This window comes from Acanthopagrus latus, chromosome 8, assembly GCF_904848185.1.
Source record: "Acanthopagrus latus isolate v.2019 chromosome 8, fAcaLat1.1, whole genome shotgun sequence".
NCBI classification, from domain to species: Eukaryota; Metazoa; Chordata; class Actinopteri; order Spariformes; family Sparidae; genus Acanthopagrus; species Acanthopagrus latus.
The window spans coordinates 26,638,095-26,662,471 of record NC_051046.1 but is presented as its reverse complement, the minus strand read 5'-3'; the positions used below and the strand labels follow the sequence as shown (position 1 = coordinate 26,662,471).

General features: G+C 42.3%; 2 protein-coding genes across 3 annotated transcripts in view; both read right to left on the bottom strand.

The window, feature by feature from the left end:
• Positions 1-19,803, bottom strand: part of zcchc14 (zinc finger, CCHC domain containing 14) — a 28,125-nt gene extending 8,322 nt beyond the window's left edge. For both annotated transcript variants that reach the window (XM_037106939.1, XM_037106940.1), the window contains exons 1-9: positions 18,401-19,803; positions 16,238-16,468; positions 8,159-8,402; positions 3,990-4,060; positions 3,761-3,832; positions 3,470-3,537; positions 2,158-2,324; positions 655-691; positions 60-564 (exon numbers count right to left, since the gene is read on the bottom strand). In XM_037106939.1, coding sequence (XP_036962834.1) covers positions 60-564; positions 655-691; positions 2,158-2,324; positions 3,470-3,537; positions 3,761-3,832; positions 3,990-4,060; positions 8,159-8,402; positions 16,238-16,468; positions 18,401-18,895 — 1,890 coding nt within the window. In that variant the 5' untranslated portion in view covers positions 18,896-19,803. The remainder of the gene's footprint in view (positions 1-59; positions 565-654; positions 692-2,157; positions 2,325-3,469; positions 3,538-3,760; positions 3,833-3,989; positions 4,061-8,158; positions 8,403-16,237; positions 16,469-18,400) is intronic.
• A 1,351-nt stretch (positions 19,804-21,154) lies between these two features.
• Positions 21,155-24,377, bottom strand: part of jph3 (junctophilin 3) — a 53,196-nt gene continuing 49,973 nt past the window's right edge. Inside the window, exon 6 of the mRNA XM_037106942.1 lies at positions 21,155-23,565. Within this exon, the coding sequence (XP_036962837.1) occupies positions 23,485-23,565 (81 nt within the window). The 3' untranslated portion in view covers positions 21,155-23,484. The remainder of the gene's footprint in view (positions 23,566-24,377) is intronic.

The following is a 24,377-nucleotide window of genomic DNA, read 5'->3' as shown; positions in this document are numbered from 1 at the left end:
GGACTGATTGAATGTACTTGAATAAATAGATTACAGAACAGAACCTAAAGCTGACCCACCTCCTCCATAGTGAGCTCTTTGAAGACAGGGTAATACTTGTGAAGCCGAAGCCTGCGGAGCCAGTCCAGTATCTCATTCTGCTCTGGGGTGTTGGGCTGGGACTGGCATGGTGCCTGTGTATGGGACTGAGAACGGGTCTGGGAATGTGAGTGGGTTGCTGGCAGGGAGTGAGACAGGTGTAGGGATTGAGACTGTGCGCTGGGTTGACTGCTGGTTTGTGTATGAAGGTGGTGCTGGGAGTGCTGCTGGGACTGAGGGTACGAGTGCGACTGAGTGAGTTGGGGATGCGGCTGGGAGCAGGGATCCCCTCCCACAGCCATGGAGCACTGTGCTGGTAGGGCTGGCACGGGAGGGGGAAGGGAGGAGAGCTGTGGGGAGTGCTGGGGAGGAGGAAGGGAGGGAGGTAGAGGAGGAGGGACGGAGGAGAGGTGAGGAGAAGGGCGAGACAAGACAGAGCTGTGGGTGCTGATGACGGGTTGGACACTGGCCACTCTGTACACTGCCCTAAGAAGAGGAAGAGTATGTGAGGGGGAACAAATAATGATGATGATGAATGATGAATGATAAAAGAAGAAGAGAGAAAAAAAATCTTACCTGTTAGTTCCTCTGTACTGAACCATACAGCCAAGATCTGAAGAACAGAAAACAAAAAAGACCTTCATCATCTTCATTATCATCACAACCAAAAAGTTTTAAACAACTCAGATTAAATTTGCTGAAAGAACTAGAAGGTAAACCCAGAGACTGCTTGTTTAAAAGAAAGGTTAAGACACTGACATTTACGTATTTTGTAATTGTGTTGTTCCTACAGAGCCACATTTTGGCCTCAAATCTTAACACAGCAAGTTAAACATTTATGTCAAATTGGGTGAAACTGAGTTAATCAGAGCATCACACCACTGTGTGTTAATGATAGAATTTCAGCTGTTACTACATTTTAATATAAATGGTAATTATAAAATATTACTATCATAGCTATAAAGTCATGCATTTTCAGCAAAAACAAGTTTGCATTTCCGGAACATTACATTAACAGAAATGAGAAAACAAGCAGTGAAACTTCACCTGACTTTCAATCAGCATAAGGGTGAGTAGAGAGTGAGTGAATTTGCATTTTAGGGTGAACTATTCCTTTAAGGCTCATCATCTTGAACTTATTGAGAACATTTCATCAGGTGTCATTTTGTTCCCAACTGGAAAGTGCATTTTGTGCGTGTGCTGTGTTTTTTATTGCGATGAACCCATTAACTTGAAGTACACAAGGAGTGACCAATGTGTTCAGAGCAATAACTGTGATATAACAGCCTCATATTGAGTTCATGAAGAATGGATGTGATATATTGTGGTCGAGGGCAGAGCTCTGTGTGTTTGTGGAGGCATATTACAGCACAGTCAGACATATTCATATTAGCCTGGGTCCCTGGGGTCTCCTATCAGCCTGCGCACATGCACATACACACACATTCATGTCGAAACACATGCAAAAAGTACAAGTACACACAGATACACTGCACTGATGGCTATAAATACTCTCTGGGATTAAGTCACATTCATAGAATCAAACACACACACTCATAGTCACACACTCTAACATGAGGTCACCACACTCTAGGCTTCCCAACACAAACATGCCACGCTGAATTCCCACACCAGACTAAAATAGACCCCATCCGCTCCCTCCAACACCTCCAAAACACAAACTGAAAATCCTGCCTACAGTCTCACCTCTGTCACCTCCTCATTACCACCAGCCAACACCAACACCCCTGTTCTTGTCCTTTCCATCATTAATTTTTTCACTCCACTCTTTCTCTCACCACCTACTCCAAAACTCAGACATGGCATCTTTTATCTTGCCCTTTTTGCCCCTTCCCTCCTTGGCATCTTCACTGCCCACATCTAAGAATAGAGATCTCCTGTTTTATATCCCTGCTGCCTTCTGCAATGTCTTACACAAACTCATGACATCTGCAGTTTAATCATATCTGATTAATTCTGTTACTTATCATCTCTCAATTCAAACATACTTTTAAGAAAGAAACAGAAATTTAATAAATCAAAATTCAAAATCTCATCAAGAATAAAACAAAATCTTACTAGAGCTGGAGGTGAACGGGCAGGATGGAGCTACAGGAGCCGTTGGAAGGGAGGAGGGCAAAGGAGGGAGGGAGGCAGGACAGTTGGGTGAGAGAGGCCTGGTGGAGGTGAAGAACAGCTGGACACTGTGGTGCTGGAGGACATGGCAGGGCAGCGCTGTCAGACACCTGGGTGCAGGCAGAGAGACAGCACAGCAGGGTAACAGACGGGGAGTCAGACAGACACAGGGAGGCCAAATAAAGTCAACCTATATACCTTGTCATTTATTTGATAGCCAGACAACCAGAAAACAAGTATGATAATATTCACAAGCAGCTGCTGATAGTAAAATGCTGTGATTTTTGTTTTGTATTTAGCAAATATTATATGCCATTTTGTGCAGGTGCAAAGGGATCTGAAGTTCATCATGATTTAATACAAATTCATGTTAGTTTTCACTGTGCTGGTTAATTTATCAAGTTACTGATCAGTTTCAACTGTTGAATTACTAACTATTTTGATAACTGATTCAAATGTATAAATCTTTTTTTTGCCATATGTGAGATTGTCATGTGATGTGAAAAAGAAGATCTTCCCTGGCTCTCTCCATTGCCTATACAAGCCTGTGGATGATTTGTCTAAAATCGTTTAATGCTGCTGGACTGTGGATTTCTTTGTGAAGCACTCAGATTGGATTTTCTACAACAGTACAAAGGATGTGACTTTATGCACGTTCTCAAGAGCCTTGCCTCAGTGCCTCTCTCTGCTCCACTAACAGAGAGCAGCTACAGTTCCTTTTGAAACGACTGGCTTTTAGCACAACACAGAAGTTCCATAGAGCTCCTTTCTGGTTTCTTTAAAACCTCATGATGGTAAACTAAATATCTTTGCATTGTGGACAAAAGGAGACATGTTTTAGGCCACTGTCTTAGGAAATATTTTCATCATTCTATAGCTCAAACAACGTATTGATTATTCAAGAAAATAATGGTAAAGCAAGAATGAAAAAAAGTGATTAGTTAAAGCCTTTGTGTTACTTGAAGGCTGTAACGAACCAAAAAACAGTGAAAAGCATCAAGAAAGAAGACTGTAAGCCAGCAAACAAGGACGTAAACAGCACAGAGTTTAAATAATTCAAAAATCTTTGTAACATAAATCTTTGACCCAAACTTGATCTGTTGTAAGTAATCAAAATCTCTGATGAGCCATTACTGACAGAGCTCACATAAATTCCTTTATTTTCTTCAGCTGGAGCACACCTCACCACGATAGGACAGAAACAGACAGACAGTTTTCATAGACAAAAATGTACAGGAAATGTTATGTGACTAACCTGGGGTCCAGCTCTATTGACTGAGGGAGGAATGTCTCCACTCCTTCATCAGGAAATGCTTGTGACAGCTTCAAGAGAAAAGTTCAACAATTAAGACATGAGGATATACAGCATAGCTCATTGTGTTATAACACTTCCATGCTGATGACGCTAAGCTTTACATCCCAATAAAACCCGACAGCTTTATACTTTATTTTATTAGGGTCAAATCAATTAAATTTTGAACTGATGACTGTATTCTGAGAGTGTTATTATCAATCAGTTAAAGTGTGTTTCAGTGGTGGTCCTGACCTGGGACAGCAGATCTGTCACTTCCTGCTGAGTCCTGACAACGGATGACACAAAACCGTCCGACCAGCTGGCCTGAAGGGTGGTTGAAAAGAGAATGAGAAGAGAAAGGTATAGGTGATGGAGTACAAACCCAGGTGGATACAGGGGGTAGAAACATGAAGAGATGAACGCAGACATTTTGGAAAAGTGAGCAGGAGTCATGTGTTTTCTGCGTTTACACTGGACCCACCTCAAACATATATTCACTGCTGTCTTCAGACTTGTGTGTCACTCCTCTCAGCACCACCCTCTCAATCAGCGCTGAAAGGGGCACAGATCGTTTCACAGATGATTAACCAGATGACATGTTTGTGACAGTTGCATTAACACTTCAGTCATTTAGGGATGATTAGTTTAAATGGCCTGGAGGAGTTTAAACTTGGCCTTCCCCCATGAGTGATTTGTCATATAAGGGCAAACCTAGAAGCTACAAGTGAAGTGGTTTAATTGGGTTACTGCAGCAACTGTGATGTGGACTGAAGTGTACTATTGTTCCACAGCACAGACTGAATCAAGTATATACTGTGAACAAAGGGTTGGTGGGGTTGTTGACCTTCTTCAGTGACATGTCAATTATTTTTCAAGGTGCTGAGATGTACTCCCTGCATTATGTTGCTGAATGACTCTCCTTCCCAAGGCACATACAGTACATTTTACCTGCCAAAAGGTGAAGGACAGTGCTATAATAATTTGTATCCTACATTTCAGAAAAACAACCTATTTGATAGAAGTTTCCAACAGTTCCGAATCTCATTAATTTATTTTTTTTATTTCCAATATTTACCAATATGTAATTTTTTGTCATTTGCAGTCCAGTTTAAGAAGTGGAGATACTTGCTGCAGTTCATTACTCACCAGTAGTTTCATTAACTTGAGCTTCTGTCACTAAACTCATTGACTGACAGGAATCTAATTTACAGCTATTTTAATTCAAGTCATTATCAAGCAAAACATTCAGTTTCTTCAATGTGAGATTTTGCTGTTTTTGTTTGCTTTATATAACTCTAAATGCAATATGATTGGGTTTTGGTCTGTTGGCTAGACAAAACACATAATTTATCATTTTTGGGGGGTATATTCAAGACTAAACATTTCAAGAGTGCACAGTATCACAGTACATACCATCAGGTGAAATGTCTCTACCTTGTTAGGCAGGCAGGTAGTGGTACATATCAAAAGAGCAGGTCTGTTTTTCAGTCTGTTTATGTTTTGGTATATTTCTTTGCATTAACAGTGAAGTACTTCGCTGGATCAACGAAATACAAAGAGTCATGTCTGTTTATTTTGTCCATTAACAACTTCTCAACTGATTTCTTCTAAAATGTGTCATATCAAACCATGTATTAGTACTGTGATATACAATTACACATACCTGAATAGATTAATCAAACCGTATCCCTCTCCAAAAACTCAATGCCTTGAGCTTCTTCTTCATCTACCAATAAGTCAGATTTGAACTGTGGGATCAAAGTGTGAAAGCTTCTCGTCTTACTTTTCCATTCATTTGGTAACCCCATCATGTGAACCATGTGATACTAACAGTCAGTTGGTGACTTTGGGAGGCAAAACATCTTGGCAACAACTCTAGCACGTACATGTATATGCCCTCTAATTTTCCACTTTCTCTGACCGCACTGCCAAATCGCTCCCAACAGCTGTTACTACACAGTTCATTCAGGATGGTGCTCCCCACCTGGGATTCAACCTCCCCAAATCTGTCTGGTCCAACCTGGAATCTGCCCATTGGCTGTGTGGAGCAATTTGTATCAAATTTAAAACACTAGTCCTGACATTTAAGACTATTAACCTCTAAGTAATGATTAAGCCCTTGAATTTGGTGCCAAATCCTCTCACTCCTGGTTCTGAAATGTCATTTCCATCACAGTCAAATTATCCTTCCACCCTACCCTCACTCCAAATCACAATATTATTATTAATTAGTATATAATTATTACATATTAAAGTATCATTTTGACTTAATAAAGTGTTTGTTTTTTTAAGAATACTTATTTTTGTCAAAAAAGCACATGTTTACAATAAATATACAGATGCAAATCTGTCTGTAGTCACACATGAGTGAGGACATATAATGCATTCACATATGTCTACTTCTGTGTCTGAATGGATGCCTCTGGTGCAGAGGCAAGTTAGGGCCCCTCCACTGCTATTAGATCCATTCTACAACATACAAGGCGAGTTGAAATGGTGTTAAAGGTTTGTGCTTGTGTGTGTGTGTGTGTGTGTGTGTGTGTGTGTGTGTGTGTGTGTGTGTGTGTGTGTGTGTGTGTGTGTGGAGTGTGCAGAAGACCTCCAGGTATTGATTCAGACATATTAGACTCCAAAAGTCTCCATTTGAAACCACATGAGGCGTGCAGGAACAAGCAGCAGGGAGGGGATGACATTAGCAAAGGAGGAGACAAATAAGGAGGGGGATAAAGGAGTGAAGAGGGAGGGGTTGCTCAGAGAACACACACACACGTGCGCACATACACACACACAAACATCCCTCACCACCTTACAGTGTGCCTGTTGGATAGCAGCTGTGGAGGGCTCTAAATGCCGCCTGCCATTCACACTAATCTAGGCTGCCACACACACCCACACCCGCACACACACGCTGATGAGATGGTCGAAAGAGTTTTGGTTCTAGAAATAGTACTGCATATTGATCAACATCCCACATGGTGTTGCCTCTGTGTCTTTCTGACTTGACAACTAGAGTTTATGCGTGTGCTAAAAAGGTGTGGCTCATTGTGCCCGAGGTAACAACACTCTAAACGCACACAGGGAAAATGGCAGGGCATGGCATATAAACTTAATTGTGTGCGCATGTGAGAATGTATGTGTGCTTCTCTGCATTTGTGTTTTATGTGGTTCTACATGCTGACTGCAACCACATTATGTGTGTGTGTGTGTGTGTGTGTGTGTGTGTGTGTGTGTGTGTGCTGTATGCTGCTGACAGCTATGTGGTGTGACCATGAGGTAGTGACATAGTTGAGTATTGTGTTACAGACAGAGTTAGAGGGCCAAGACAATAACAGACTGGGCTGGAGAGGCTTGCCCCGCCTCAAACCGCATACTGTACACCAGCTGGTCACAGGGTGATTGATTTCCAATACTTGATAATGGAAGATATTCAAGGTGATTTAATAATCTTATGAAACCAAATAATGTCTAACCCAATGTCCTTTGAATAGGACAGAGATTTTGGTCCTATTTAGGGCAATTTTATAAATTAATAGTATGATACATTTGCATTGCAAAATATAATAATCTATTGACACCGTCTCAAATGACTATTTGTAATATGCGTCGCAGCTTTAAAGCATCCACCATTGCCATGGTAAGCAACATCCCAGTAAGCCAAACTGAGAAAAGGGCTGTGCCGAGCGTAACTGTCTGATTCTCCATGCTCCAAACTTCTATCAAATAGACTCAGGTGTGTCACCTCCATGTGTAGAGGGTGGAGAAGTAACAGTTTTAATGCAAAAGTAGCATTAAGTTTCTATATATTGCAGAAATAACACAGCAAAAAAAAACAAAAAGAAACCCAGCAACAGACGGAGACCAAAACAGATCAAAAAGGAGAAGGAATATTGGATTTTCTGATTGCTGATTATGTACATAGGTTTGTTGTATGCAGAGAGCGTTGTGTTGAGATTTGTTTTGACATCCCAATACACAGGAGGTGAACTGAAAGATTACTTTTTATTATTTTTTATTTAATACGATAATGCACTGTAGCAATGCATGACAATAGCATTTTGCATTACTAAACAAAAAGCATTTTTAAGTAAGTTTTATCATAATAGTGACTGCTGATGCAGAAGCTTTGGTGATGACTGCCTTGACTCCTCACCCTGAACCTGAAACCACATGCATCCTTAAGTGACATACTACACTGCAGCTCTCACACACAGACACACACACACACACACACACACACACACACACACACACACACACACACACACACACACACACACACACACACATGCACATACACGCACACAAACTTAAGCCTTAGGGCAGCATTCTTTGCACTTAGTTTTAGTGTTCAGATGTGCCAGCATGCCACATCTTGTTCAACTGGGCTTAACTGAATATACAGCATGACACACACTTTTCATGGCAATACACACAGATGGATGGCAGAGGCCAACCATACATACATACATAAATATTTCCATAATATAGCCCATATGAACTATAAATGGTACTAGACCAAGAATATCTATGTGCTCTTGAACATTCAAGATCAAGAACAGCAAGTGCTCTTCTGGGAGTGATGCAACAATTTTCGAAATGTTGAGTCAATATAAAACGAGAACTTCTGTAATGACTGCTCCAGTAGCTCACCTTCTCCTGCTTTCCCCTGGATGTTCTTGGTTGGTGGTGCTGCATCGTGGCCTTGCCCAGCAGGTAGAGGAGGAGGCAGATGAGGAGGAGGTGGTGGTGGAGGAGGGGGAGGGGGAAGAGGAGGAGGTGGAGGAGGGAGGTCTGGTTGAGGAGGGCTAAGCTCTTGGCTGACCACTTGGTCTCGTCGCCCCATGCTGACCCCTGAGCCCGGCCCCGAGACTGCGCCTGTCTCTCTGTTCTGGCTCTGCAGCAAAGGGTTGAGAGGTTGTTCAATGAAAGAGAGGTTAACACCACAGAGCAGAGGTCTGGGGTAAGTAAATACAGTACAGAATGGCATTAACTCCTCAGACTCAAGTGCAGCTCGTTCACACGCTGGAGTATGTGCAGTATCAATATAGCAATGACCTCAAAGTGGTACGTCTGTGGTTAAAGATGGGTCGACTGCAAAAAGTCAGATAGTGAATTCTGCATCTACGTCTATGTGAGCACACTAAAACGGTCACACACAATTCCCCCAGTTGCTCAACCAGTTGTCTTCATAGTCTCACGTGGGCACAAAAACACACAAAAAACAACACTCAACAACCATCTAGATGAATGTAAATCTTTAGCTCTGTGCTGTCCCTGCTTGAACAAATTCAAACACTAGGCAACGTTCTCTGAAGGGCTGGCACAGGGCTAAAACAAAGTGAGGAGAAAGATCTGGCAGTGCAGAGCAAACCAATATTTAGCTAGGCTCGTCAACCGAGAGCACGCTTTTATTTATAGCAGCGTCCTCGAGGAGCAGTTGTAGGGAGAAAGAGTTGACATCCCAACACACATTTAAACATGGAGCTGTCTGTTACTGTTGGGTAAACTGTAGCTCCAATTTAAATTTGGGAATGATGTGCTTTGCTTAAGAGCACTTTGAGTAAAAGTCCCACATCTCCCACCAGACATTTGTAACCTGATCCAGGAACTGCAACCTGAAAACTATCATTAACTACTATTATTACTACTATTTCCGAAAAATTCAATTTGAAAACAGGAAACGACTCTTTTCAAAACTGTGTTAGGTTGCTTCACACCTGCAACACAGCTGACTTTGACTTCACAATGAGTTTGATAACTCATCAGGACCGATATGGGGGAGTCGGTCAGTCATCAGTCAAATTCTGATGAATGATGAACTGCACATTTGAGATCCCCAAAGTGGCTCAATGATATTGAGGTCAGGAGACTGAGATGGCCACTCCAGTACCTTCACTTTTTCTGCTATAGCCAGTGACAGGTTGACTTGGTCTTGTGTTTTGCATCATTGTTATGTTGGAACCTCCAAGTATGTCCCATGCGCAGCTTCCGGCTGATGAATGCAAATTGCCCTCTAAAAATGTTCTGATAACACGCTGCCTTCATCTTGGCATCAATCTGACCACGATCCCTTTGCCTTTGTAGCTCACACATCCACATCACACACCAAAAACATCAGTGATCCACCTCTATGTTTCACAGTAGGAATGGTGTACTTTTCATCATAGGCATTGTTGACTCCTGTCCAAATGAAGCATTTACAGTTGTGGCCAAGAAGTTAAATTTGAGTTTCATCACTTCAAATGACTTTGTTCCAGAAGTTTTGAGGCTTGTCGTAAGCGGGCTGCTTTGTGTGTAGTAATGGCTTTCTTCTGGCAACTCGACCATGCAGCCCATTTTTCTTATAGTGCCTCCTTACTGTGCATCTTGAAACAGCCACACCACATTTTTTCAGAGAGTCCTGTATGTCAGCTGAAGTTATTTGTGGGTCTTTCTTTTCATCCTGAACAATGGAACCTGGCAGTTGTGGCTGAAAACCCGACTGTAGCTTGGTTTCAACAGAATCCCTCATTTTCCACTTCTTAATTAGAGTTTGAACACTGCTCATTGGCATTCTCAATTCCTTGGATATTGTTTTAGATTCCTGTTTTATAAAGTTCAACTACCTTCTCCCGCAGATCCTTTGATAATTCTTTTGCTTTCCTCATGGCTCGGAATCAATCAATGTCAGCGCAGCACTGGATGAAACGTGCAGGGGTCTCTAAGGAGCCCATAAACTCACTACTTTTTATACACACACGCTGATTACAAGCAGATAGATCACAGGTGAGGAGAGTTACCTTTAGTACCTATTTAAATCTGTATGTGTCAGCTTGTATGTATGTTATCAGCCCAAAACCTTCAGGTTATGTACATTTTTGATCAGAGTCATTTAGGTAGTTGCTCATCTTGACATCCGAGGATGAAGTCATGAACTGCCATGTCTATTCTACCCATCTTCACCGTAACACCAGAACACTACTGTTTCCCCTCACCACACCTCACACTTGCACCATGCCTGTTGAAGCGCAACATTGAAAACGGTCCGGTCTGAAACAGTGTCGCGTGGCGCAGCGTTCCGTATGTTGTGTAATCAAATTCACCGCTGTGGCGTATATTAAAAATTCATATCATAACGAAAATATACATCGGTATTCGGTGTGAACCAGCATACCGCCCAGCACTATGCTACATTATTTCATAACTAGGCCTACTCAGAATTCATAGGTTGCTCTCAGCTATGAACCTGTAGAGTTTTGTGACTCCTTCTTGCACAATAACAAAAATCTATCCACAGACATAAAAATATATAAACACATGGCATATACTCAAAACTGCTTGGTTTTGGTGTCTTAGTCCTCGCTACAAAAGTCTCCAGGACCATATCTTGCCACAAGGACACTCACACACAGGCACACAAGTTGAAAACAATACCAGCCCCAGTATTGCGTCTAATACTAATATAAAACAAGAGAATCACACTAGCCCTGATGCCTGTCGACATGTTTGATCCATGGCTGCTCAGTAGTTTTTACTAGGATTTGTTACTGTATTTGTACATGACCAAATACCCATCATTGAATTTGGCCTTCATTTTTATCTCAATTACCCGCCTGTTTCATGACTGTATTTTGCACTGTTGTGACACTATTGCTTTGACAAAATCTGTCGACAGACAGACAAACAGACAGACAAACACCTGGCAATTTACTGAAAACTACCTCTGTGGTAGTTCCCGCTACAAGAAGTGTCGCCAGGACCACATTTTGCCATGATGACACACACAGAATCATGAAGTGTAAACATTACCAGCTGACGCTGGAGCATTCAAACCGCAAATGAATCGCAGCACTTGGAAGCGGACCGAGACAGGTTGTTTAGTCCACACTACATTAGGGCTGCAGCCAACGATAATGTTCATTATGGATTAGTCTGACATAATGAATCAGTTAACATCATTTATTACTCGCCTAGTTTATGAAAAGTCAAAGATAGCAAAAAAATAATATATGAGTATTGTGTTTATGTCTTGTTGTACTGGCTGCAAGTGGCAAAAAAATCTATTAAGTATGTATCAAGTAAGTATGTTTCAGGGAAAAGGAGTTCATCACAAGAAAATATTTTAATCCAAACCAAACATGTACAAACAAACATTCCCTGCAATCATACACACAGCATGAGGCAGTAGATCTGAAAACAATTAAGTGAGCTACTGCCACATCCACATGTTACTTGTCCAACCTGCCAACTCTGTGCTGTCTGCAGATTTTTAGTGAAGAGACAGTCTTACTCTGTTACACTGGAGGCACATGAACTAGAAATGGTACTCATGAGAACAACATGAGTCAGATTACGAGGAAGAAGCAGACAAACAAGCAGTGTTGAACTGAAATCACTGAAACTATAAACACGTAACGTGCTGACATCAACTCCTCCTTCCTCTCCAACAAAAGATAGCTTAACTCTGCTGTTCTCAAACTGCCATTGCTTTTATAGCACTGCAATACCATTGCGTCGTGTTGCAAAATCTCACTGGAGAAAATGTAATTCAACTATCTTTCCTCAGCGGTGACTCGGTATCCAGCTGCTTTGTGTTAAAATAAACTCACGCACGTTGCCTTAAACTCTGTAGGACGAAGAGACCACAGTGGCCAGAACAGCACTCTTGAAAAGTCTGTCTTTTGTGTAATGGTGGCAAGTCACTCAGAAAATACAACTTTTACTCAATTATAGTTCAGAGGACAATATTGTACTTTTTATTCCACTACCTCTGTCTCACAGCTGCATTACTGTTTACTTTTAAGATTAAAATCATGCTAAGTAAACGTGATGATGAGCTTATAAATTATAGCTCAGTATCCCAATAGTATACAGAGCAGTTCAAAGTTAGCTCCAACCTCTGCTATAACATTAACATACTGATTAGATGTTGGAGAAAAGTCTCTTTAAAAAAAAGCAATCACACATTCTTCATCATTCAAATGAAAAGTAAAATTCATGAACAATAAAACCTATCCTTGCTCTATTCAGTGCACTAAACAGTCTAGCTGTTACAGCTTTACTTCATTTCGTATGACCAGTGCCTTAAGATGACTAACGTTAGCTGATGTTTCCAAACTTCTGAGTTATTACTGTTTAACTCACATTACTGAGTCAGTGACACTGACTCTGACTCACCTGTTTTTGTTCTACGGTTACACTACCACATGTTTTTACGGCAGTAAAACAAGAATGAAATGCAAAGACATATTTGGTGTTTCCTGCTCGTGGTCTGATCTGCTGGCTGTCATTGGTGTGACCCATATTGTAAAGTTCTGCAACCAAATTACTCTGGAGAATCTTGAGAAAAAGTCACTCCCTCACTCTACAAAATCACCCTAATCATTCTCAACTGACTAATTATCTCCACATAGAGCTACTCAAGCTTTCATGTGAAAATTCCTTTTATTTTTCATGCAATATTGCAGAGCACCAAAATATTGCTATACTGCATCCTACAAAGGTAGCCTCCCTTCTCTTAGTTGGCTCTTTATAGTAAGTATTAAATGCTTCAATACGTTCTATAGCTAGTCGCTAACTTTGTCTAATGTTTGGTGTGAGTCTATCAAAGCCCTTCCTCTTTGACAAAGTTGTCTGCTATGAATAGAAACGATGCTGATGAGAGCTGAGAGAGTGAAGCAAAACAGTAAAGTTTTGAAACATGAGACTAAAACAAAAAGCCAAAAGAGACTAAAGAGCAGAGACACGTTCATGTTAAACCTTCTCGTTAAGATGAAAACACTGATTTCTGCAGCTTTGAGTATATGTTTTGTGTACTTCTTTCACAACTGATTACTTGGAACTTTAACAATGTCTGCTACTGGACCACTTATTTCAGTTACACTCCCTCCAGCCTACTAACGTTGCAGCTACCATTAACCCTTTTACAATGGAGATACACACTATTACGACCTTGAGTGAATATTGTTTCAAAAACACATCTACAATACGTGACAGAAGGCTTGGCTTTAACCTTCTCTACTGTACATAAAGTATACGACTGCTCTGGTTTACAGTGAAACCCTGTTATTGCCTGTAGAGCGCTGAGGGAAGTAAAGAGAGCCAGAGAGGGAGAGAGAGTGAGAGCATTTATAACTTCCTGGGGATTCACTGGAGACACACACACACACCCACACACACACACACACACACCACAGAGGGTTGATTTCAGCATAGAGAAATGTGCTGACCTGCACTAAGCAGGAGCCAAGGGCAACAAAACACTAAATACAAACGCTCCTCTCTGAGCTGGGTACTTTCCCTTCACTGCTCACACATGTTTAAACAGTGTGCCTGTCTGCTTCTGTGTGACCATTTAGTGTGTGTTTACGTCTGTGAGAAGAACAAGAACAAAATACCCAAAGTCTGGCTTCTTTATCTTTCTTGTCACATCTCTCTTTATCCCGCTGGCATTAATAGAGCATAAGATTCTTTCTCCTCTCAAAGCCCATATTCGTTTCTAAATAATCCCTCCTCAGATGTCTGCAGGGTGATCCCACATGTTACTGTAACAGAAGGTTAATGAACCATTCAGCTCTCTGCATCACCGGGAAATCCCCTCCCCTCTCTCCCCCTATTATATCCACCTTTAATTACAACACATCCAGGCAGAGTGACCACAATTGGTTGTAAACACTCTTTTTCTTCCTGTCCCACTTTATCATAAATATTTGGACATTTCTGGTTGACCACTGATGGTGTTGTTAGAGGATTGTATTTTTTTTTTTTTTACAAGAAGAGGGCCTGTCTTCACATTTCGAAACATTGATCACATGACAGGGATTACCAGAAAGAAGGTTGGTGGTTCAAACTCCACATCCAGCTCCACTAGCTTTAGACTAGTCATTAAACTGGTCATAAAAAGGTGAAAGTCAACACACTCATTCCAGTGGAACAGGGAATTTATGATCTTGACAACACGTCACTGTCACCTCCACCAAGTAGGTTATGTTTTCATCCATGTCTGTGTGTTGGTTGGTTTCTTGGTTGGTTTGTGAGCAGGATTATACAACTAGTGATTTCAGACAGATGTCCTTCAAACTTAGATGAAGGATGGGTCTCGGCCCAGAATGTACCTCATCATCTTTTGGTGCAGATTAGAATACAGGGTCGGATCCAGACATTTTTTCTCACTGGTTTTCATTTTAAGTCCCCATAATACCATAACATTGTCTCCATAACGTATTATCCAGTTTCACCCAAATCAGTGAATAAAGCTATAAATTAGTATTTTTATACAGCACTCAGTGAGGCCTTAGCTCTGTGCCACTCACTCACCACTCACAGCTAAAGATCGATTGATGGATTGATGTCAAGTTATTTTTCATTGGGATTGGTTTGATGTGACATTTTTTTGTAGGATGAACACAGGACTGAATTTTGATACAGTAATTTTTGGGTCATTTTTTGGGAGTGTATGGTTGAATACATGCACAATTAGACCCTGGATTTGAGCTAAAATGGTTATGGCATTTTTAAATTTGGCTTGACCTTAACATGATCTCCTTTTTTAAAATCAACCCACCATTTTTTACACAATACAATGGAGATCATGTTTCCATCTGCAATGTTTTGTTATACTGGTGGTTGGCAGTTACAGATCTGGTGAGCTTAAATTATGGCTCAGCAGTTATGGGTGGTTTAAAATGCAGGGTGATGCAGGGTTACAGTGATTGATAATGGATCCGGGTTGACTGAATTAAAGGGGACTGTGGGCCTTGGTGGAGATGTGCGCTCTACTGAGTGCCATTTTTGTTTGTAGTCCCACATGTTCTACACGTTTGATACACCCAGTTGTACACCTGTGCGCACACATATGCAATTACAGCTCACTGCTTATATAGGTTAATGTATACCCTGTATACTTTATGTGTGACACCACAGCACACCATATTTACCACATATCATACAGCATGTTAACCTTGCATATAGTTTGTTTTTTTCACTTGCTGTTAAATCTGGGCCAAAATACTGGAAATATCAAGGTCAGGAGAACATCTAACTGAGTGCTCCTTGTGCAGGTCGTTGCATTATCAGGAATAATGGGCCGATAAAGTGTACATTTGTAGTTTAACAAATGTGTTGAATACATTTTCTTCCTCATAAAAATTGCTCAGTTAATAAAATTTTGTATTTCAAAAATATGTGCCAGTGCCAACTGGCAGTCTTTTCATCTTGTCATCTTTTGTTCGTCAACAAAATGTGATTATTATTCAAAAAATGTGTTTAACATGAACTCTTTAATATGTAACATCTCTGCCAAAATAAAAAAAATGATTCACCCTCTGTTACTTGTTTTGTTGAGTTGTGTACTAACATTATCCTAAATGCTAAACCCAGAGAAAACCATAAACTGTATGGATCAAGCTACCTACATTTCATTTGGTCACCGGGTAAACGCCAGGTGTTAGATCAGACATGTTGCCGGCATAAATGACTTCTTGTTAAAATCACCTCTTTCGTTTTCATTGTTTGACTGCAGGACCTCAAGCAGCAGAAATTTCACAATGTTAATTTAAATCCAGTCCAAATTTCACTTGCAGAAAACTCTGCACATACTCCCTGTAAGAATGACACTGCTAAGACCCATCAGTGAAATCCTCTCAATGGAAACACATCTATATAATTTCTTTAAGAACTGAAGCTCACTCCAATATTAAATGTACAAAGACTCAACAAAGCCCACTAAAGTCTGGCTGTGATGCTCCCTACCTTGTGCCAGCAGGTGCAATGTGTGTGGCAGGGTTTGCAGGCCGACAGAGGCAGGTAGGCAGCACTGGCATCAGGCAGGGAGCAGGCAGTGGGGGACAAAGAGGCCAGAGGCAGGGACATAGTCTGATGGTGATAGTGGTGGTGTCGCTGAGCATAACAGATGGCGGCTCGATCTCCACCAGGGACCGCTGCTTGAGCCTCCCCCGCTCCACCTCCTCCTCCACTGCTCACCTGTAACGTGTTTCAAAAGATGCCAGAATCAGAAACACAGCAAGATTGGCAGTTGGGTCATCCCCTTTTCTGCTTACAATGTCTACTCTTTTTTTATCAAGGGGAGACAAAAAAGGCATCTTGCTGCCTTGTGCAGTGTAGTTACAATTGACAGAAGCGTGAATTTCAGAGAAGGCCAATAAATCACTCAAAGAGTCAAAATTTGATGTAGTTCACACACTATATAATTTCACACTGTTTTATGTGATAAGCAAAAACAAATATATTCTGTTCAGTTCAAAGGAATGTACATCATGTCCTGCCTGATGGGGTCAATTACAAATCTAAGTCCACCATTTTGAGAGGTGTATGTAAAACTACTGTCAACATCAATTACAGATTATGAAGTAAATGAAGAGCAATTGTCTTATCAGTGTTTACTAGCTGAGACACTGAGAGCCCAAACATACATCGTCTGTACAGGCAGTTTCTATGGGGGATGTACCAAACATGTCATAAGTTCCATATCTATTAATTATCATAAAATTAGAGAAGACTGTATATTTATTCGGTGACAAACCAATGTTAGGTTTGGTTTTGAGCTGTTTACCAGGGTCTCCAGAGCAAATGGAGCATGGGAATTAAATGTTAGACATGAATGACTGTTCCAATGTTTGCCAAAAATGTAGGAGATGTAGCCCGTTTATTTTAGTTGTTTCTGAGCTGATATTTTCTTATGATAGACTAAACACTGCAGCATTGAGAGCCATTAAATTACATTTGGTGAGAGATGCATGACAGAACTGCAATTTATCAAAGACGCCATCAAGATGATTGGTTTAAAAATACATAAATCAATCTTTAAAATAATTCAATAGAAATACATCTTTGGTCTGATCTCAGCTGTCAATGTTGTAAACACTGCATGCCAAAGCATGTCATTTTCCTTGTTCACCACTGAATAACACATGACTGAGGCAGCCTGTCATTGACGGTCTTACCTGTAATTTTGGTGTATAGGTAACATGTCAGAGTGCTGTTCTGCTCTTTAAAATATTTCCTCAGTTAACCACCTAGAGACCCTAAAATTAGTTTGAATTTCACCTGCTGTTATGACTTTTCCTTTCCTCTGGAGCAGGTGAACAGCTCACCTGTGGCCAGGGGCCTGATGGATGGCCTTGACATAGTGATAAATCAAAGCACCCTGCACTGGTTAACAATGCCCAGTGGTCTAAATTTATGGGACTCTTTCATCCTGAAGAAGGCATTATGTCAGAGAGATGTGGATTCATAGCATAGCAACAGCCAGCAGCAGCATGTAGTCATCTCACCTGCTTTATGAGCTCTTTAATCCAACCTTTCGGTCAGTGGGCTCCCACCACATGTTCTCAGTCAGCCACTGAGTAGGACTTTTACTACTTTTTGTTTTATTGTTATGCCATTTACACTCATAAGACTGTAATGCCATGAGAACACATATATCTATGTTCCACTTTCATCACCTGGTACAGTCTGCACCCCTGTACTTACATTTAGATTTCATAGTATTTGTGTGAAACAAAGCCTGTGTCTGATCATTTAAATGCCGAGAAAGTGTCATTTCAAGTGAGAAATAAGAGAAGACGTACGGTACATTTGTGTCTCATGAGTTTCTCCTAAGGTACATTATGTACTTTCCAAAGGTTGCTTGACCTCACTTTTACATTTACGTAGAAGGTATTTTCTACTCTCATTCAACTAGTATAGATAAGATTATTTTATTGACAAATGTAATTTACTAGTAGAACCATTATTTCACACGCAGAATATTTTTCAGTTAGAAAAATGTGGTGGTCTGATAGGGGTTGATGATTTTATCTTATCTGATCTTATTAAGTGCAGTCGGTCACCTGGGGCCCTGTGAAGTTCAGGTATGAACTTTCAGTGGCTCTCCACTTGGAGCATCCTTCTCACCTGCAGGATGTCCTGGATCTGGCCGAGCTGCTGCCTCAGCACCTGCTTCTGGTGGAAGCTGAAGGCCGGGTGGTGAGAGGCCATGGTGAACAGTAATAGGAACTGCTCCTCCGTCCTCCCGTCGTTCAACGCCAGGCCGTAGTTATTGATAACCGTGTCTATGTGAGTCAGGGTCCGGTACAGGACCCCCGCTGCCTCCCTGTTGTCCGAGCCCAGCAGGGCGAGGGAAACCAGCAGTTTGCTGCGCACCACCTCGTCCGTGATGTTGGTGAGGCCCGAGAGGTCGGTGGGGTTGTTGGCTTTGATCTCCGCATCCCGGAGGGAGTGGTAGTCCTTGCGGGCCAGGTCCTCCAGGCAGGAGCCGAGGAAGCGGAGCTCGATGGGGACGCAGAGGTCTAGAAGGCCGCATAGGAACTCTGCCCTCTGTGCTGAGGTGAGGGAGGAGAACCAGCGGTACACCCCCTCCCTCTGGACACAGCTCCGGCTCTCCACCATCCTCACACCTCCACTGCAACTCAACTTGAACTTACTTGTTTGGACAATGAGTGGAATTAAAATGGCAGACTTTCAGCTGAAAGTAAACTTCACAACAAAAGGGAGCGCGTGTCTGCGTGCGTGCGTAAATGCGCAGGCGCGCGTGAGCAGCTTCACTCTCGTAAAGTCAGAGCTCATTAATCAACATGAAGTCAAACCAGTGAGTGACGCTGTGTCTCCCTTCAGTCCCACTGTCTGTGGCTATAGCAGTGAAATAAAACAAACAACAGTTGTTCCCCGTGTTGGCGGGCCAGCAGCGACAAAGCAGCAGGCCTTTCCCAACCATAATCTCCCCAAATCGCCTCATATGAAAAGTGGTCTGGTTTTGGTTGAGCAGGCAGTACGACAGCCAGGAGCCCCTCCGCTCCGCCGTGTCCCTCCCCGCCAGTCGGACCGCTGCCCCCCCTGACGGTACAGAGAGAGCTCGTGCAGAATGGCAAGCAGGATCAAAACACACCGTCCCATTCAAGGAGACGCTGAGCCGGACAGAAACTTTGCCGCCTCGCTCTCCTGTCCCACAGCGAACCCGTCCTGTACAGCCGTTCCCCGGTCCTCATGGTTTTCCACAACTTCTGCGAGGAGCTGACGACTGAAGTCCTAACCGCGAGCAAGGCTGTGCTTGCGTTAAAGTTTAAGAACAAAACTAGTGTGGCTTGGAGCTGCTGCTGCTGCTGCCACTGGAGTTAACATTATAATATTTTCAAGACATTACCTCGTCAAAAGCCGCTGTGGGTTTAGAAAATAGCAGATACTAGAGGTTTTGTCCGGTGTCCATGAATGAATTCCGTGCAAAATACAGTTGTACGCTCCCTGAATTCTACCATGAGTCTTGAAATGCAGAGGGGGAAAAAAAGCAGCTGTGTATGACATTATCCCAACTCTGGCAGCAAGACTAGCCCCTCGTACGGAAATTTGTCCTCTAATTGGCTTCGAGCCCCGTCTGTATTCGAAAGCTCTCTCGTGATTGGCTCCGAGGGATATCCGCTGTCCTGCTATTTCACATCTTTTTCTCATGCGCTCATACATAACTGTGCTCGGTTAATGGAGCTTTAAAGTGCCAGATACACGTCAAACTGATGCGCTATCGTAGATTTGGCATGATAGCCTCAGCATAAAACAAGTTATGGTCGAGGATTAATGGAGTTTTTATTTTTAGTATCGTTACTACTCGAGTTTAATAAGTTAGCTAGCCTTCTCAGATGTGATTGCAACGAACATACTTTAAACAAACAAAAGGGAAACTCGTGGGGGGAAAAAAAGTGAGTGAGCGAGCAAGACGGTCACCGCTGAATATTACAAAAACAAACACATGCAGATATAGAAATATTAAAGGACTAGTGTAATTACCAGTTTTGAAACGCCATGAATAGGGAAAGTGACATTTAAAGGCACAGCAATGAGTATTAAAGGATTGTGTATAGAAATATACTGTAGTTTTGGCGATGGATGAAAGATGTGGTCACTTAATTTCAGAACGTCAGACCGGCTGGAGATTCACTCAGGCAGCTGTAGAGACAGACATACTTCGTGTCGTACATGGCAGCAGCGATAATACCCATTATGTTTATAGTTATTTAGTATCTGAATTCCTCAGTGTCCTTCTTTGAAGCCCCTTGATGCTCTAGTTTTGTAGTTCACATCAAGGACCAGATGATGGCGCCAGACGTCCATGTTGATGATGCAGAGGCACACTTTGCTGATGGACCTGCTGTTACATCCATCATGACGCCTGACCGTGCATGCCTCCTCACAGGTGATAAAAAACATCACACACTAAAATTTCTTTAAACATGTTGATTAAACACAGTTTTAAATGACTTCATTTGTATTAGCTCTTGCTCCCCCCCCCCACCACCCTGTCCTTCTCTACTGTCTCCTCCACTCCATCAACACAGCCTCCCTCCATCCTCCCTCTCATTGACAACATTGGCCTTAGGAGGTAAGCCCCGCCCCCAACTACCGGCCCCGCCCCATCAGTGACGGAGGAAAATTCAGTTAAGGTTTCTATAGCAACCATACCCCTCCCTTTGGGGCCTGTACCACTCCCTCTCTGCATCAGGGATGCTGCCTCCTAACACACACTAGGAAAGTACGAAAACACAACATAGCAACACAAAGAGAGAGACATTATTAAAAACACAAGAGCCAAGAGTCATTTTCTTTCAAACACTTTCATTATTTTCTCCACATAACTCAAAAACAAAGCAGAGTAATTCCCAGAAACATAAAGAAAGAAAGAAAGAAAGAAAGAAAGAAAGAAAGAAAGAAAGAAAGAAAGAAAGAAAGAAGGAAAGGAGAGTCAAACTATAGAGAGAGAGAGCTTGGCATGCTGTAGCATGCTGCGGACTAACAGGGTGGCGCAGGGCATCGTCACCAGGCTGATGGCATACAGCAGAGCTTCAGTCTGGGACCCAAATGAAAGGAAAATATATTGTTCTGCCTCTCAGGGTGCAGGCACATTAGACTGTACTTGTGGGGAAACACCGGAAATGAGCCTACAGCCAAGTTTGTGTTTCAATCCGTAGTTTGAGAAACGCTGTTGGACAGAAAAAACAACAGCGAGCCTTCCTGCCCTATGGAAGTTGTTACCGATGGCAGCGGGCTCAGCCACCCCATCACGTGGAAGAAGGAGGATGCACACACATTTTCAGACACTCTGATGTGCGTTCATGTGAACACATGCAAACAAACACAGAGGCTGGTTTGCCAGATGGGTTTCACACATACACACACATACACACACACACACACACACACACACACACAAACAGTGTCTTCACTGGACTATAAAAATAGACAAATTGTGACTGATATTTGTGACTGCACTTTAGTTTGTGTGTTTATCATTCAGGGTCTTGAGTCGGTGGAGGAGAGGCTGAGGAATGGAGGCGTTAAATCCTCTGACCTTGATCATGGCCACTGTTTGCTTCTACTACAACAGTCTTGCATCATTTCACTAAAATCCTTTCAGAGGAAGTTCTTGTCAGACTGCTTGGAGTATCACTTGGCTCCACATAGAGGTTTCATTTAACCCAGAAAAACGATAGATATCAGTCCATGAAAGACATTTGGACTCTAAAGTTTAATCATCAGTGCCAGATAGACTTCTTTCCAGATGCTGCTCCTATCAAAACTTAACATGTCGCATGTGCTTCTGAAGCTTCTTCCACTTTCAGTTTCAACGCACAACTAAGATATTACAGTACATATGCATGCATTGTTGTACTTTTATCAATTTGGGCTACAAAAGCAAAGCAAGTGGCGACTAGGATTTTTTTTTTTCAGACATCTTGCAAGTATAGTATAAAAGATGTAGTAATTGTCTTGTCAGGTTAAGTTTTGAAAGAAGCAGCAGGAGACACTGATGTATCAACATGATATTTCTGCTGTTGCACATCCAGGCTTTTCTTCGGTGAATGCAGCACCACCTCTGAATACCTCCGCTAGTGGTACAGTAGGCGCATGGCTTTGCCAAGGACAGTCTTTCTTGAACTCCCACCAACTCAGAGGAAGCTCCATCCTCTGACTGGTGTGTGTGGAGGTGGGAGAGAGTAGGAGGGAGAAATGGAGAGAGAGCACAGCTGTCAGCTGATGCTAGAAGGCTAGATGTGGATGAGCAGTGACTGTGTCCTCATGAGATGCTCTGCTAAAGTTCATGAACAGCATGAAAGGCCACTGAGTTACTTGGAGACCACACAAACACACTCACACACACACACACACACACACACACACATACATGTTCTCAATCTCAGCATGAGACAAAGAATGAGAGGAGACAGGTATCCGAGTGGGGTCTGATGAATGAGAGGGACAGGGGGCTATCAGCCATTATGCAGGAAGCACACACTCACCAGCTCTGAGTCTTACATAAAAACACACACACACACGCACACACACACACACACACACACAGGAACACACACCTTAAGCCATCAGTAACAACACCTGGGCAGGTGGAGGAACCAAAAGGCAGGAGTTGTATAAAGAGGGGTGGAGGGTTACAAAATAAAGAATATATCCATCAACATATTGTACATGAGAGAAAATGTTAATAAATAAATTATAAGTTACAAATCTGTTGAAAACTATGATTTGAAGATGAAAAAGTCTGTCTCGTCAGTCCTGTCTGCAGACAGTGGAAGCAGACATCTTGCTGTAATGCCAGCTGCAGCTCTCAAGGCCTGGGGATCAGACCAGTTCAGCCCATTTGAGTCTATATGTGAACTACTGAAGCTCACTTGAGTCCAGTCCCTGGACTATGTTATCTCCCTGTAGCCCAGTCACCTGGACTGTCTCACCCCTGTGCCGTCCATTTCTTTTGGCTACGCACTACAGCATCTCTGGACCAAGCTCAGCTGAGGTTAGACCAGCTTCGCCACCTTTAGCCAAAAAATGATGCCGGAGCCCTCCGTGGGTCCTGGTCTTCCGTCAGCCGGGTGCAGTCCTCTCGGCAGGAACACGAAGGAGCAGCAGATTTTGTCGTAATACTCATATGAATTTATAGTTGTTGTAGCATAGATAGGCTGACTCTGAAAGCAATGCTGTCTTTAAATAAAAAAGTGGATAAACAAAATAGCCACTCCAATGTTGAGCAGAATCACCATGACAACGAGGATAGAGCTGTAGGCCTGCGTGGGAGAGAGAGAGAGAAAGAGAAGGCGAGAGTGTCAATAATAAGGACACACACACCTGCTAATGCATTCAAATCCACACAGTCATATTTATGTCTTTACCGAACAGCCAAGAAAGCTTTCATTACCACAGTTGGTCGTTAATACGCCAGTAGATTCAGTGTCAGGGGAACCTTAAACCTGCAGTCCAACCTGCTGTTCAGTGTGGGTGGTAGAGGCTTTCGCTTTAACACAGTTTAAAGGTCCAAACTAACATTTTTAACATATCACATCATTCTCCTCTTTTTCATCAGTGTATTCATAGGAACTTGTTGAACTCTCGCTGCTTAAATCATTTTAAACATTTATTCAAACTCGCACAACTGCACGCACATCACTCATCCCACTGCTGTCAGGTAAATTGTGCTAACTGTCACTTCAGCTGGATCCGGCTCTTTTAGTGGGTCAGAAAATCCCACAGCCCTGGGGTTTATAGAACCTTTCAAAAAAAAATCAGATGAACTCCAACACATGGGTGCCAGGTTCAATACAATGCTCTGACATTTTGAAGATGCCAGGTTTTCACCCGACAGCAGTAGTATTCCCCTGTATTGTATAAATGTTGATACTGGCTTTCAGTGCCGCTGTGTGATGCTAAAACGAACAAATTCAGAGCTTTTTTTTCTGAGTCAATTTCAGCCGCAGTGACTGATGTTCTCTTCAGATGTGTGGAAGAGAAACCCACCTGTTTTTCTCAGTATTGGGTACACACACAAATCAGCCTACGTTACCAATCCTCACTCTACCTTGTCCATATTCCTTTAGAAATA